This window comes from Xyrauchen texanus, chromosome 35 (assembly GCF_025860055.1).
Source record: "Xyrauchen texanus isolate HMW12.3.18 chromosome 35, RBS_HiC_50CHRs, whole genome shotgun sequence".
Taxonomy (NCBI): Eukaryota; Metazoa; Chordata; class Actinopteri; order Cypriniformes; family Catostomidae; genus Xyrauchen; species Xyrauchen texanus.
Window position 1 is genome coordinate 7,580,388 of NC_068310.1, and position 17,487 is coordinate 7,597,874.

General features: G+C 41.5%; 1 protein-coding gene across 1 annotated transcript in view; it reads right to left on the reverse strand.

The window, feature by feature from the left end:
* Positions 1–13,452: 13,452 nt before the first annotated feature.
* Positions 13,453–17,487, reverse strand: part of tspan2b (tetraspanin 2b) — a 42,992-nt gene continuing 38,957 nt past the window's right edge. Inside the window, exon 8 of the mRNA XM_052105936.1 lies at positions 13,453–16,661. Within this exon, the coding sequence (XP_051961896.1) occupies positions 16,596–16,661 (66 nt within the window). The 3' untranslated portion in view covers positions 13,453–16,595. The remainder of the gene's footprint in view (positions 16,662–17,487) is intronic.

Consider the following 17,487-nt stretch of genomic DNA (forward strand, 5'->3'; position numbering starts at 1 on the left):
AATAAATATATATATATATATAAGGAATATCACATGAGCAAGAGTGCTACATGGCCCTACATCAGCACTGCTGTGATTCTGCAGAGTGCATCCGGCCGTTCAGCGCTAATTTAGTGCTGTTTGCTTGTGTCACTTCAGAAATAGTATCACATCTTGTACTGTTTCGAACAAGGATGGGTGTGTGTGTGTGTGTGTGTGTGTGTGTAAGAGAGAGATTTAACCCAAGAAACATCAAATCAACATCACAAAAACAATCAACACAACAAAAAACTAAAAATGCAATCCCCCTCAAACACAGTCCAAAAAACCTAATTAAAACACTACTTTATTACTAAAGTTTATAAATCCTGCATCTCTTTATAATACTTAAATTCATCTGAGATCCTAGACCTAATAAACGCCTTAAACAACAGTACACTATCTTGGCCATGTATATTCCTAATCCTGTTTTTTCTTGAAATATATATTGCCATCTTTACTTGGCCAACCATAAAATGTATCAACTGCATTTGAATCTTTGATTGCGGTTGTATCCTGCCCCATAGATGAAAGCCTTATGTGGGAAACTTTCCTTAAAACCTACAAAAAAAAAAAGTTCTAGTAATACAAAAAGTGGTTTAAACCTTAAAATTAAAAAATTGTTTCTCTTAACCCACAAAAAACACAACCTTCATCGACATTGGGATTAATGATCGAAACAAAGGCATTAACAGCAACAGCCCCCTTCAGGATTCTCCATTGTAGATCTCCTGAATTTTTCGTCAATGGTGGTTTGTAAAAGACCCTCCAAAAGGGTTTAACTTCATTTCCAGTATCAAATTTCTCTCTCCAAACATTATCTATTTTCTCAGACAGTGTTGACTTGTACAATATTTTAACAAAACATTTGTAGATCACTTTTTCAATTAATTCATCTAATAATAAATCCTGAAGTCCACTCAAGTTAAACAAGATATCAGACATCTTCTTTAAATCTGTTGTAATCCAGTGATTGGGAAAAGGGTCTCTCATATCAGGAAGCAAATTTCCTTCCTCATGTCTTTCAATAAGTGACAATTCCTCTGCTGTCAGTTTCTTTCTCCAAAACTCCAAGATCCCCAAACTTTGAACAAACCAAATGAATATAATCCACTCAAGTGTAGCTTTTTGGTATCCATAATGAACAACGCAGTATCTAGTCCAAGTCCATCCAATCTGTGAAGAATGTTTTTCGCAACTTCTCTCCATGCCACATCCACAGAGCCTGTTAAAATCTTCTGGATGAACTGTAATCACAATGGTGCTTGATAGAGACACCAAACCTTGTCCTCCCTCCTCCAAAGGCAAAAAAAGCACACTTTGAGGGACCCAGTGCAGCCTGTCCCAGAAGACGTCCACCAATATTGTTTGTAAAGGTACTAATAGTACTCTTCCAATTCAATCCACCAGGTAAAATTGGCAAACCATTCTCCCATTTACCTTTAATCAGTGCATCACTTTCCTCCCAGTTCACTCTAGCAGCAGAAATTATACCAAATTCATTAACAGTAGACTCCAAATTAATAACATATTTTCATCCATTAATTAAAATCATGACATCATCTGCATAAGCTGACATTTGATGTTGAGCAATGTGATTTCTTAACTTAAAACCTTCAATACAAGAACGCAGCTTGTTTAACATTAGCTATATTGCCAAGGAATACAACTTTCTAGATAAAGCACATCCCTGTTTTATACCTCTCCCAATTTTAAAAGGGGCACTCAAACACCATTGATCTTCAGTACGCTCTCAATGTCTTTGTACATTACTTTAATCATTCCACCAAAAGTTTACAGAAGGCCAAAAGTATCAAGCGTATTCCAAATATATGAATACTCTATTCGATCAAAGGCTTTTTCTTGATCAATTGAAATAAAACCTATGTCAAGATCAAGATAATCAGACATCCAGTATATCCCTGATAAGAGTAATGTTATCCATAATCAACCTTCCAGGTATACAATAGGTCTGGTCAGAGTGAACCACTTGTCCATTGCATCTTTTAATCTATTGGCCAAGGCCTTAGAGAAAATCTTTAAATCTACATAAAAAAACAACAATATAAAATTTTCCATCATTTTGGTGCATACAGATAAGTGTAAGACATCATTAGAGACTATAAAAGGGTCTACTTTTATTTGTGTACACTCACAATAACAACAAAACCTTGTGCTTTTGTAAAATCAGATGTCTCTCTCTCCACAAGCATATTTCAGAACATTTCTGGGAGGGGGGCCTCCAAGATTTTGTGCCCAGGGGCCTCTGCTTTCAAAATCCGTGCCTGTGTGCGGCAGAACCTGATTAAACATGCTGGGGTTGAATTTGTGGTTGGATTAAAGTTAATCTTTGTTTCTTTCTCTTTACATTTTTTTTTTTATTTAATGACATGAAGCCGGAAAGTTTAAGAGAACATATGCAGTCGTAGCCAGTTGTTTCACCTTTCTTAAGTGCGGGAGCAGCCAGTTTGCGGCAGCAACTTCATGCTATAAACTGCTTCACTGAATGGAGCATAGAAAGACAGACACTGTAAAATATATAAACAATACGGTAGTGGTAGTCAATACTGCTAAATACAAAGAGCTGCTGTGGCAGCTTCTGTTGAATAACGAGTCTGTTTGGATGGAAGAGCTGTTCTGGTGGAGCCGAATGCTTTGCAGGGAAATTGAGTTGCATCCGTTGATCCGTCTGCCTGGGTCTTTTCATGGGGAAATGGGTGGGGCCGAATGCCGCAAAGACTGTCATGTCAGGAGAGTTGTCACAGGAAGCAGGTAAGCAGCGGCATATATACTCCTGCTTGTGGGCTGTGATTTGTTAGATTAAAATTAAAATGCTCCTCCTGAACCTCTGTTAATTAACAATGCAATTTGATTTTAAACCATTTAAAAATCAAGGCACCCCAAAAAAGCTATTTAAACACAGCAGTTTAACTCCAGGCACAAGACATGGAAGTGTGAACCAGAGAACATATAGAGGCAGTGATCAGTTTGATCATTTTTGTTTGACTTTTGTGAGATTTATCATTTTAAAACATATGTATTGTGTTATTTATTTATACTTTTAGCTGTGATGCTATTTTGAGTTACGTTTGAGGAAATTCCATTTCAATAAACATTCTTTACTACCGCCTAACTAAACCAGAACAACCGAACAAGATGACTGTCACATGCATAACTACTTGGTGTGTAGATTGTTAAAAACAAATTAAGATTAGAAATGAGACTTATAGATTAGATATTTAGAAATAAGGCTAGCATAATACAACTTCAGTGCCTCTGATACAGAATAGGGATGAAACTGTTAGGTTTCACGGTAAACCACGATAAAATTCCCCTACGGTTAGTATTACCATGTCACATTTCATTATCATTAAAACCGATTATCGTGATTTTTAAAACTCATGGTAAATGCTGTCCACACACACCCAGCATGAGTCTGACACCTGGGCACAACATGCAACATCATTATTGTTGGTTTTTTTTTTTTTACGTGAAAACATGGCGGAAGGCAATGACGGCTCTCGGGAGAATTTCCAACCTTCCAAGAACACCAAATCAGAAGTGTGGTCATATTTTGGATTTTATAATGGTGGGGGAAAATTAGTTGAAGATGGTAACCCTGTCTGCAGAGCTTGCCAGAGAAAAGTCACTGCGAAATTGGGAAACGCATCCAATCTGGTGAGTCATCTTCGTGACAACCATCCATCACTTAATAGTGCATGCAAGGTAAGTTAACTTTTAGCTCAGTGCATGAGTTGGGGAAAAGTAAATAGTTGGACACAATATTTAATTGGGTTAAAATTATTTCTTATCTCACTTGTAAAAAACGCAAGCATCCGCAAAGAAAAAGTTCCTAGCAAGTGCATCGCTATGAGCCAAGACAAACGAACAAGAAAACAAGACAACATCCTAGTTTCCATCCACTTTTCACGATATTTTGTTATCGACTAATTGAAAATGCATAAAATAAATGTGCGAAATTTGGCATCTTCTGCCTGTTTACATTTAAATTGACTTTTATTGATGTCATGCTTAAACAAACAATTTGTCACATAAGTTTTGGTTAATCACAAAATAAATCTGCCCTTAAGCCGTTTCCATACAGAAATGTGTTTTTATAGCTAATTCACTCCCAGATGTCCTCACAAGTTTTGGTGAAATGGTGAGAGTATTCATTTAATTAAAAATTTAATTTAAATTAGCCATCTTACTGTCATTTTCATTTCACAAATAAATGCAATCAGAAGATGAGAAATTGCAATCAAAAGGGAGCAGTTGTCCTTCTGATGGAACTGTAATATTGGTCCTGATGTGGCGCCTATCGCAGGATGCCACCGGTTCTGACCAGAATGCAAATCGTCATGACCCTGTTCAAGCTGGCAACCTGCACAAAGTAGTGGGGGAACATCAATGTGTGTATGCTGTATGCACAGCTAATAAAGGAAAACATTGATGCGGTGTAATGTCAGGATTTCCAGATGATACATTCCTGATATTCCATAGGCTATTTTGAACAATCATATAATCTAAGTTGCATCACAACTGCATTATGTCCCGCATATTTATCCAACAACTTTTAATGACCAACTGAACTTGATTGTCATCTAAAATTAATATAATGTCATAATGCAATTTACATTTTCTGAAGAAGCTCAGCAAATGTGATCCGAGTTAAAGAGAATTTGATTTAAAAATATTTAAATGTTTTAAAATGTTCAAAAGCTCATTTTCTGAAAGTGAACTCAGCATTGAACAAATAGTTTATAGTCTTAACAAAAAGTGGAGAACATTCTGAGAATGTCATTCAGACTTTATTCATCTACAGAACAGGGTAAGGCTAATTTAAGTTTGTGTAAAAAAAAAAATGCATATATTAGGTCTAAAAATATATATTTTTTCATTTGGAAATGTATTTAATTTAATACAGGGAACGTTGCTTTAGTTTTATCAGAAGTAAGCCAAACAATAATTTGATAGAATCTGGCTATGCTAGTGTTTAAAAAAAAGCACACTGAAGCTTTTCTCCTAATATTGCATATTTATTTTTAATTTAAAACATCTTTATGCACAGAAATTATATGTTCCCTTTACAAAAAGCATCACTATGATGCCGTGCTGAAGAGCGCTTTGGGAACACGTCTCAGTTGTGACCAGCTTTGAATATGTATGCAACACGTCAATGAACATTGACTGAAATGTATAGCCTCTGCCGATGTAATTATTGAACGCACCTGGCACAGTGGCTATAAATAGATGCGTCACCGGTGCATCATCAGATTTTCCATCTTCAGAGCCATTCTGTGCTGTGTGCTGCATCACGAAACTGTCAAAATTTCTTTCCTCTGTAAGGAGTTAGATTCTGTTAGGCAGTGTGCAGTGAACCTTTTCTCTTTCTTGCTTTCAAAATGAAAAAAAGGGGGGAAAAAATAAAGAAAATTTTTTAATATATATATAAATATGACAGAGAGTCAAGACACACGATGCGTTTTGTTTGTCTGGGGGAAGAGTATGCTGTTCTCGTGTTGGGGCGGGGCGAGTGCGCGCATTGCGATCTGCTTTCGGGCAAAATGCTTCGCGCTCGCCTCGCTTACTTCCGGGAGTCAGCGCCCACTCTTTCATCGTGGGGCTCTCACATAAATCTGGCTGAGGAGCGAGAGACAGGTCCGTCCCTATCGCTCGCTCTCTCCCCAGATCCAGCTGATCCTTCTCGTAAGCCTGAAGCGCGCCTCGGCGCCTCTTCATTTCACGAGGGGGGCGCTGAACCTCTGTACATTCCACGCATAATAATAAAGCGGCTGAGAAATTACTCGAGGTGGTTACTCGGGCTGTGGCCAGACTACAGCTAGACTGGTCATGTGAACAAGAGACCCCGCCCCCCCCAAACGCTCCAAACTATAAGACAGATTTCTGTCTGGTGGCAAAAAAAAAAAAAAGACGCTAGTAGGGAACGCTATATTAGTCCCTTCCTTTCTTTGATGATCTCCATAACGAGATTTCTCGTTCATGGAGGAATCTTTTTTACTTCCTGTGTCTTCGTGCCCTTGATGTCGGTATATTCGACTATCATGGGTGCTGAGACATGGGGTATTCAATGATGCCGCTGGTCGAAGAGACGCTTGCGGGCTATCTCTCGCCGGGTTCGGTATCATTTAAAAAAACTTCCCTCCCCACAAAACATTGCAGGATGACCTCCACTTTAGTGGGGAGGGCTTATCAAGCAGCAGGTCAGGCTGGTGCTGCTCTGCACACAATGGCTGTATTACAGGCTTACTAGGCTGACCTGCTGGATGACCTGAGTGTGGGTGCTGCGCTCGATGAGCAAGCTTTTTCTGAGCTTCGTTGAGCCACAGATCTTTCTCTCCACGCGACCAAGCTAACAGCCCGTGCTATTGACCGGTCTATGTCTGTCTTGGTCAGCGTGGAGAGGCACCTTTGGCTCAACCTTTCGGGCATCAAGGACAAGGATAAAGTTTTCCTCCTTGATGCCCCAGTTTCGCCTACTGGCCTATTTGAAGACGCCATGAGCACGGTTATCTCCAGGTTCCAAGAGGCGAAAAGCCATGAGGAGGCCTTCGGCTGTTCCTCCCTCGCCGCACTCAGGGGGTGGGTCTGTCGGCCACCCAGACCCACCTCGGTCCTGTTAGTAGGGAGGCTCAAAAGCAAAGTGTGGCGAGTCGTGCTCCTCCTCCCAGGGATTGGGGACAGTCTCGTCGCCCTCAGCAGCCACAAAGCAAGACCTCAGGACCTTAATTTCTAAAAGAAGAAAACCCTGCGACCCTGACGGTCTTGCGCCTAATCTCGGGTCAGGGCGAGTGCTCCTTCGCCCCTCCCGGTACCCCCGGGAAGCCTCTCCATTCCTGCCGCCTTTGGTGTTTCGGGTGGTAGAGGCTCCAATCAAAAAGTAAGGTGTTTTGCGGCTCCCTGCATTTATCCAGGATGCGGAACACTCGACACCCCCTCAACAGGAAGTGTTAAAAGATTTATACCCATCTCAGAGAACCTGGCAGCATAGAAACTTCTGCCAGATATTTTCGTGGGTCCTAAGAACAGTAGAAAAGGGCTATAGAATTTAAATAACTTGCCGCCTTCCGTGATTGAACGGCGTGGTTCGCACTACCGTAAACCGGATCAGTTATGTCTACTGTGGGGAAAACTGCAAAATCTCCTGGTTAAAGGGCCATAGAACGTGTTCCCCTTCCAGACAGAGAGTCAGGTTATTACACCAAATACTTCCTGGTTCCCATGGAGGGTGAGGGGTTGCGTCTGGCCTTAGATCTTAAAGCTTGAACTGCCCAGTCTGGGTGTTCAAGTCCAAGATGCTGCCTATCAAGACGATCGTGTGACAAGCCCAACATCAAGTGCATGACGCACTTCTTCTCTTAGAAAGTTCTGCCACAACACAGGAAGTTCCTGAGGTTCGCTTTCGGGGCGAAGCCTTCCAGTTGGAAGGTTCTTCCAATCGGCCTAGCCCTTTTTACCCGCACATTCACAAATGCATGTTGCAGCGCCAACTCCTTTGCGACTCCGGGGCATCCGCATTCTGAATTACATGAATTACTGGCTGATCTAGTGCAGTTCCAGGAACTGACAGTTCAGCAAAGGGATATCGTCTTAGCTCATCTAATTTCTCTGGGATTGAGGCTCAACGCCAAGAAAAGCGTCCTCTCTCCCACTCAGAACACTGTCTTTCGGGGACTGTATGGAGTTCAATCACAATGCAGGCACAACTGTCTCCCGCTAGAATCGCGAATAAGTGAAGTCAGGCTAGGTCAAGGTTGTACTAGGTTTCAGGGCGTCTGCGTCCACGGTGATCCCTCTGGACCTTCTGCTCAAGAGACCGTTTTTGTTGTGGCTCAAAGCCAGGGGGGTTTCTTCCAAGGGCCAAATCCCCTAGGCTAATAAGGGTTACGCGCCGCGGGCTTCGTTCCCTTTCTATGTGGTTCAGACCCCGGTGTGGAGCGGAGGGGGGCGGGGCCGGTCGGAATATTGCGCGCCCGGTCCCCAATCGGCCTGATGAGGCGCGAGAGGGATAAAGGCAGCCGGTGACGATGGTTCGAGAGAGAGAGAATTACGGACATGTCCGCATGTGTGTTTGTTTATGTTGTGTTTTAAGTTTCTTATTAAATTATTATTTATGTTGACAAGCTGGTTCTCGCCTCCTCCTTTCCCATCCTTTAACTGTTTTACATTTGTGCTGAAACCCGGGAAGGAGGAGGGATGCCCGTCACAGAGTCCTCAACACTGCTGTCCACCCAGGGGAGCACCGCTGCCATCTGCTGGGTGACGGAGTGGCCCGACCGCCCGGATGCGGGGTACGGCCGTCGTCCGCGGGGCAAATGGGGACTGGATACCCCGACCACCTGGAGCGAGGGAGCCGCTGCCGGGAGGCGTGCCCTGCCGTCCCCAGAGACGCGGAGGGGTCGAGGGAAGACCACCGTCCGCGAGGGGAGGAGGGAAGAAACTCTCCGACCGCCCGGAGCGGTAGAGCCGCTGCCAGGGGCGGAGGAGTGTACCCATTTGCCGCCAGAAAAGCGGAGGCACGTTCTACCCGCTGGGGGTCGACAGTTTCACTCCGGTTCGCCCGGGGGTGGAGCGTCTGTCGTCCGCCTGAGTGTGGAGGAGTGTTCGAGGACCACGCGACGGTACATCAGAGAACCGGTGAGTGAGCTTTTTCTCTCTCTCCTCTCTCTCTCTCCTCTCTCTCTCTGTCGCACCGTGTTGGCCTTTTCCCTCACCTATTTTGTTTTGTTGTTGTTGTCTTTCCCTCCTGTCTCCTCCCAGGGCGAGGAAGGCGGGGATGACCACGCGGGATGCAAGATACACCCCGCCCCAGGGATAGGGGGGGTGTACGTCATGCCGGTGGCACCCTGGCCTGAGATAACGCCGGGAGGTGTGTGGAGCGGAGGGGGGCGGGGCCGGTCGAAATATCGCGCGCCCGGTCCCCAATCGGCCTGATGAGGCGCACGAGGGATAAAGGCGGCCGGTGACGATGGTTCGAGAGAGAGAGAATTACGGACATGTCCGCATGTGTGTTTGTTTATGTTGTGTTTTAAGTTTCTTATTAAATTATTATTTATGTTGACAAGCCGGTTCTCACCTCCTCCTTTCCCATCCTTTAACTGTTTTACACCCGGTTTCTTACCTTGGGTCCCACTTTATGTGCGTCTCGTTGTCGCAGGCTGTTAACGACAGACGCCTCCCTGATGGGCTGAGTAGTGGCCTTAAGTGGTCATCCAGCTTAAAGGGAATAGGAGGGTCGTCAGCTCGGTTGTCACAGTAACTGTCTCGAGTTGATGGCTGTATTTCTGACCCTGAAATACTTCCTTCTGAGACTACCATGTCTTGGTGCGGGTGGGCAATACATCAGTAGTCTCTTACAGAAACCAAACAGGGAGATCCACGTTCATGTCAGCTGAATTTCTGGCACGTTGGATTCTCCTTGGGGCCCAGGGCTGCTCCTGTCACTCAGGGCGGTTTATATCCCTGGATGCCCGTATATGCGAGCAGATTTACTGTCCAGACAGAAAATACAGACGGGGGAGTGGAAACTCCACCCTGAGGTAGTGGGTGAGATTTTTCCCTGGCAGAAGAGGACCTCTTCGCCTCTATGAACAGTGCAATGTCTCCCCGAGTCACCCAGCCCCCTTGGGTCTGGACATAAAGGCACATACATGACCCAGAATGCGTCTGTATGCGTTTCTTTCCCCGGTTTTTCTGCTCCCGGGAGTCTTGGCCAAGGTTCGCCAGCAAGGGTCTTGCCTCGTACTGATAGCGCCGCGCTAACAGTGTATGGTTCTCGGAGCTAAATTCTCCCCTCGATGGCTCGCCTCGGGCGATTCCGAACAGGAAGGACCTTCTTTCTCAGGCATAGGGACTGTATTTCATCCCAGGCCCGAATTGTGGAACCTTCTCATGCTTGGCCCCTGTTGGGTACAAACTGAGGTACACAGGGCTTTCTCCTGAGTCTATCGAGAACATTTTAAGTGCTAGGGCTCCCTCCACTTGGAACAAATATGGGTAGATTTTACAGGGCAGAAGAGGACCTCTTCGCCTCTATGAACAGTGCAATGTCTCCTCTACTTCTCCCCGAGTCACCCAGTCCCCCCCCCTCTGGGGTTGAACACGGTGGCGCATACATGGCCCAGAATGCGCCTGTATGCGTTTCCATTTATTAAAAGTTCATATTGCAGAACCAGTTAACTGCCAGATCGCTTCAGTTCTGGACTTTCTGCAGGAAGAACCGTCAGCAGGCTTATGTCCCGCCACGCTCAGGGTCTATGTGGCCGCCACTTCGGCTTGCCACGCCTTTATGTACGGAGTGCCCTTCAGAGGCACCCTCTACTCGCTCGCTTCATTCGTGGAGCCATGCGACTGTGGTCTCCTGCTAGACCTCTTCATAGGACTTGGTAATAGTCCTTGAGGGTCTGGTTGAGACCTCCTTTGAACCTCTAGAGTCAGTGTCTGACAGACTTCTGACTCTCAAGATGATTTTTCTTATGGCGATTATCTATAGAGAGAATTGGGGACCTACAGGCTCTGTATGTTTTGCCAGCCTGTTTAGAGTTTGCCCCAGGAATGACCAAAGCAATTTTGCACCCTCATCCTGACTACCTGCCTAAGGTGCCTTTCGCGACCCTACATCAGGTCACTCTCTAAGCCTTATGCTCCCCGCCGTTTGCAACACCGGAGCAGCAAAGGTTTCCAAGACTGTGCCCTGTCTCTGCCCTTCAGACTTATGTCCAACGCACTAGCCAGTGGCGTAAGTCAGGGCAACAACTCCTTGCCATGGGAGCTGCAAGCAGACTATGTTGCCTTGGGTGAGGGATGCTACTGCTCTGACCTTCGTGGCGTGCTGTCAAGCTTCTCCAGTAGGTGTCAGGGCTCACTCTACCAGAGGGCTCGCCTCCTCTAAAGCCTTGGCTAGAGGTCTCCCTCTGCAGCAAGTTTGTGATGCGGCAGGTTGGTCCTCTCCGCAAACATTCATTAGATTTTTTTAGTTTGGATGTTCTTGCCACTCCGGGCTCTTATGTCCTTGAGTCGACATCTCAAGCTCATGTCTGAGGCCTCTCACGGTCTTGTGAGCAAACTACACAACCGTAGTGAGTCCGGACAGCCACAGGATGCCCCGAGATTGCTCTACAGACGAAATACCTGATGATGCACCAGTGACGCATCTATTTATAGCCACTGCGCCAGGTGCCTCCAATGATTACATCGACAGAGGCTACAAATTCCAGTCAATGTTCATTGACGTGTTGCATACATATTCACAGCTGGTCACAACATGTTCCCAAAGCGCTCTTCAGCGCAGCATCTCGTTCCGCTATTTTCAGGGAACAAGGGTTACATATGTAACCCGAGACGTTTTTTGTATCGTGGGCTCATTCCGTGACTGCCGTCTATTATTTTGGTGTGGAAAAGAAACTTTAATAAATAAATGGATGGCTACCATGATTAAATTAATCAAAAACAGTGGCCATTCATTTGTTCTCCATGCACTTGTCGATGTGCATGATATGAGATATTTGTGTTGGCACTCCTGCAAAGTGTCATGTTTGTAGCATCGGATCTATGAAACATTAAGATCAATCCATAATCACGTAAAATAAATTGGCTTTCAAGGATGTCTACAAATGGGGCAAATTCTGTCATGTGACACAATATTTTTGCGTTAATGTCAATTTTCTCAACAAAATGTGTTTCCAAACCAGTTTTTTGTGACATTTGAAGTATCGACATAGTTTAAGTTAAGCTAGAGTTAAATGGAAAAATATTATGCCGACACTTGTGAAATGTTAGCAATAATTAGCATTTTCATCAGCTTTATTTTGATGCGTTAAAAATGTTTCGCAAAAAATCCTTGGATGGAAACGTAGTTAGTAACAAATAACAAATACGTGTGACATTTAAGTGATGTACATTCATACCACTAATACACGGCTTTTCAAATAATTACGGGGACATGAAATAGTGAATTGAGTGAATTTTGTTTTAAACTTTTACCTGTTCTTTAATTATTTTATAATCCGCTGCAGTCTACAAAACAATCATCCAATACAAATTCTGAAGTCCTCCAATTTCATTATCAATACAATCGATAACTATAACAGAGATGCACGATGGCACCAGTTGTGTTTGTATGAAAGGAGAGAGCCGGAGTTTCAGGATGAGTGACCAGAATCAAGAATTTCAGAGAGATGACATGTAATAACATGTCACCCAACCAACATATTTTGATAATTTAAAATGGGTGTGTAAGTTAATAATAAAAAAACACACAAATAATAATAATAATTTTTATACTTCATTTTATATTCCCTTGTTTACTAATTTTATTTGTTTGTTGATTTTCAAATATAAAACCTGTTTAAATTATTTCAGTGTGTGTATCATTACTTTTTGTAAATTTTCAGCACATTTTAACAATACCGATAACCTTTATAGTTTTGGTCAGGATAAGCATGATATGTAATTTTCATACCTCTAATACAGAAAAGCTGCACCTCTGTGAGAGAAAAACAAAAGCTCCCACACGAGGCGTTCGTAAAGATTTGTCTCATCAACTTGAACAGGAACTGCAGGTAAAAGTCAAAATACAAAAGGTCAATAAATGCACGTTGGGCTCACAGATCGGAATTAATTAATATTTGAAGCCAGAATTGAAGCCTGCTTTGTTGCTTTTGTACCCTGAAGTAATTAACATTAAGGCTTACTTTATTTTATTTTGTTCATCACAAAAAAAAAAGTATTCGGGGCTATTAACAAAAGATCCGGGGCTTCAGCCCTATCAGCCAGAGTCTAGCTACGCCGCTGCTTCCAGCACCTTCCATTGCAATCAGTTAAAAGATTGCAATATAACTGCAATAGTTAAAGGGATAGTCATCACTCCCAAGTTACCATTCCATTTCATTGTATGGCAATTTAGAGTAACATTTGAGTGTTTGCCAAGGCGGATGGTGAAGAAGATCATTGGATAAAGACTTAAATTTGGGACTGCTCCTCACACAGAGCTATCATCTGACTTCTGAAGACTTGGATTATAGCGTACAAATAACATTGATTACTTTATGATCATTTTATGATGATTTTCAAAGAAAAAGCCCCATTTCTGCACGAGAAATCACACGAAACAGAACGAATCCATAGTAAATTAGGTAAATGCATCAATTGCGTTAAATAAATATGAAGGCGTTGAACATTTAATCAATCTCATTGACTATAAAACAATAAAATGAACCAGTAAACTTGAATTCAACATAAGGATTCGTAAGCATTTGTATGACTCTGAAGTTGTGCTGTCAGTGCATCAATACTGTATGTTTCACTGTCTATGCAAACTTAAAAAATGTGTGCAAAATCATACTTATTATACTTACTTATACATATTTTACTGCTATAAAAATGAATATCTGAAAAACACAACAATCAGCAACTTCAAAAATGTTTATTTGTTCTCATGCAGCAATATTCCTGAGAATGCTGTTTTGACTTGACTCCAAAAAATAAATTAAATACAATTTATGAACAACATCAAAAGAGCTGCAGTGTTATTTATGTTTACAGTACAAAAACATCTCTACATTGTCTACACAAACTGTAGGAATAATACACAAAAAATGTTTACAACAGAGCCCCTACTCCAATGCCACGACTACACATTCCACACTTATTATTTTACAATCTGATCAACCACAATTTAATTGGGTTGCTTTTTAGGTAAAAAGACAATACAGATCTACATCAACATTACAAGTGAACAGAACACTTAAAAGAAAGTTGTAACAGTTTCATGTGTTACGCTTCTTTAGCAGTGACTACGGTTTATTCAAATTGCTACTCTAATGCCACTTCAACTCGAGGACCTTCAGCAGTGATGCACCAGCAGAAATATTTCTGACAACCAACTGACGGAAGTACAACTATACAAAAAAAAGATATATATTTTGTCCCTTGTTAAAACCTTTTGAAATAGATTTAAATAAAATACTTAAGTGATATTTCATCAAAAAAAAAATATAAATAACAAATACTGTGATTATTTACTCCCAATCACATCGTTCCAAACACACGTGACTTTTAAGCAGGACACAAAGGGAGATTTTACAGTAGGCAGGATGTCCAGTCCGTTACAATGCATTGTCTTTGCATCTTTTTTGCATGCAATAAAAATGAAATGTGACTCAGGCTGTCATTCTTCCCAGCATCTTTTGTGTTCCATCGAAAATAGTCAGAACGTGTTTAGAATGACATCATGTTGAGTAATTGATGATAGATGTTTTTTTTTGAGAGTGGATTATACCTCTACGCCATCTTAAATAATATAAAAGGCACCTTAATGTCAGAATCCCTGCTAAATATAATTTAACAACATTTACTGTACACTGGCCACAAGCTGCACAATACAGATCTTCATGAAAACAAAACCTACAATGACAAACTCTAACAGATATTTACAGTGTTCTTTTAAAAGACTGACCTTTTAAGTCTTTCTAAAGAAGTACTTCAGAACTGATCTAAGTTCAAATAAATTCAGTAAAGCTACGTGGCAATGTTGAAGTTAAAGGGATAGTTCACCCAAAAATGACAATTCTCTCATCATTTATTCATCCTCATGTCATCCCAGATGTGTATGACTTGCTTTCTTCTGAAGAACAAAAATTACGATTTTTAGAAGGATATTTAAGTTCTGTAGGTCCATACAATGCAAGTGAATGGGTGCCAAAATGTTAATGCTCTAATAAGCAAATAAACACAGCATAAAAGTAATCCATACCATACGATATTTTCAGAAGTGTTATGATAGGTGTGATTTAGAAACAGATCAGTATTTTGCTTGAAATTCTTCTCCCTGCCAAGAGGGGGGCGATATACATGAAGAATGTTGATATCTGTTTCTAACCCACATCTATTATATCACACCTAAAGACATTGATTTAACCACTGGAATCTTATGGATTACTTTAATTTTGATGTATGTGAATTTTGGAGCTTCAAAATTTTGTGTTTTTGTGTCATTTGCATTGTATGCACCAAAAGAGCTGAGAAATTCTTCTAAAAATCTTCGGTTGTGTTCAGCAGAAGAAAGGAAGTCATACACATCTGAGATGGCATGAGGGTGAGTAAATGATGAGAGAATTTTAATTTTTGGGTGAACTATCCCTTTAAAGGTAGTCAACGACAAACATTTTCATTACCTTTAATTCAACATCCGTACTTTAGGTTATGATTCAAAGGAAGTAGGTGATGTAACTGGTTGCCATTTCTTTTAGGTTTTTCACAATTCTTTATCATCCTTTTTTGCAGTTCACTTAAAAAGTCTTGTGGTGTGACAAACGACTCTTTAAAAGCACAAATACTACATGCAGTATCTCAATCAGGAGATTATAAAAACGGCGTGCATATTCCACTATAATAATAAAAAAAAAAAACGCAAGACATTACTGATACAGCTTGAAATTTCATGTCAAACAGGGGTGGAAAGTATTTGAGAAGTTGTTCTCTACCTTTTCCATTTTTGTTGTGTCATGAATCGTTTCACACCCAATAATTGTTTTACTCTTTACATTTAGCTGAAAAGACTATAATAGGCTGTTTAATGCAGGTGTAAGTTTAAAGAGAGCCGTTGTTTTTGTTTTGGTGGTTGTGAGGGGGTGAGGGGTGAGGGGTGACAGGGAAAGTGTGTTGAGTCTTTACTGAGCTTTTTATGTGAAATGACAAGGCAACTCTACACCCAAATGTCCACCATGTGAATGAGGAGGTTTGACTCCAAGCCCTTGGTGCACCACCATCAGTGTTGGCTGCAGATGAGCTCAGCTGTTGCATAACAGAAACATCATCTTGCTGGTGAGGTATTGGCATTCCAATGCAAAACAAAGCCGAGCTGGCAATGTGTGTTAGAGCGATCGGTTTCCTTCAATTTATTTTGATTATGGATAAATTCATAGGCGAAACAGTACTTCAAAGGATAATTAACCCAAAAAAGGAAAATTCTGTCATCAAATGTTGACAGAATACATTTTTTTGGGGTAATCTTACTAGATGATATGGTCTTCACATAACAATGATACAAAGTTTCTTCTAATGTGTAAGTTCATAAGTCCTTCGTAAACTAATTGAAATGGCGTCTCTGAGTCAGAGCTGTCTTTTTATCAACCATCTTACTGGCCATGGGTATGCCTGGCTTCACATTACATAATATTTTTATCTAGCAGGTGAAGCCATGCAGCAACATCTAAGAATAGCACTGCAAAGCTCTTGGTTTGGAGAGAGAGGTGAACAGTGTGTATGAAATTTAAATACAAATTATATTAATAATTTCAGGAATATCCAAAGGTGCATTATATTTGTTGCATATGAAAGATCCAGCTACTCACCTAACCAGCAGGCATTAAATAAAGATAATCCAGCAATGTGATTAAGTAAAAGAAATATGGGCTGGACCAACTACTGGGAGTTATAGAGAAGTGGAGCAAGTTTTCTGAGTTTGCCAGGTGGGAACAGAGCACTTTGTAAATGGTTGAAGAGCTATAGTTGTAAAGTCCAGCAGAGGTTAAGTGTCAAAGGTGAGCCGGAGTGCTTTAGATGACCTCCCTGCTGTTCCGGATTGCACAGCACAGAACCATACTGAAGATCATGCCAATAATCTGTTAAAAGAGAAGATGAGCATTTTTTTAAAGAACTTAGAATCGATTCCATTTGCTTGATGAATGTTCCTGGTCTTATGCCATAGTAGACTATAAAGGAATAGTTCACTCAAAAATGAAATTATTTCATTATTTACTCACAGTCATGCCATGCCAAACAAAGCAAAAAATCAGTTTCTTCATGCAGGTTCATGCAGACAGAAGCTTGTTCACATGTCCTTGCGCTTGACAAATGAGCATTTGCATGTTCTTGCGAAAACGTCTGGTTGTGTGGAGCACACGTCAGTTCTTATGCAAGCTTCTCTCATGAACCTGCATAGGAGAGCTGGGCAGAAGTGAAGAAGGTGAATAAGGACTTAATTTCTGCTTTATTTTTTACCCAAAGCTATTATATCACTTTAGAAAACATGGATTAAACCACTCAAGTCGTATGATGTGGGCTGTTGACTGGGCTGAAAAACTAAGTTAGAATTTTTCACTTAAATATTACCAAAATTCAAATTATATTGGAATTTTTAAGCTGCACTCAGTAACTTCATGGTTTTCATTTTGGACTTCCAGTGACACCTAGCTGTGTGGATGAAGCATCATTCAAAATCAATAGTTTTCAGTTACCGATTCCTCTGTTAAAATTCACTATACTCAGGCAACAATTATTAATTTAATCCAAGAGTGAAAGTGTCCAATAACAGGGTGGTTACTGAGATTAAACGAGTAGTATTCAGCTGGCCATGTGATCGTAACATGGCAGCCCCCACGAGGGGACCCTCTCCATGTAGAATAAAAAACGTTTCTAAGGTTACTAATATGAGTCCTCATCTCATGT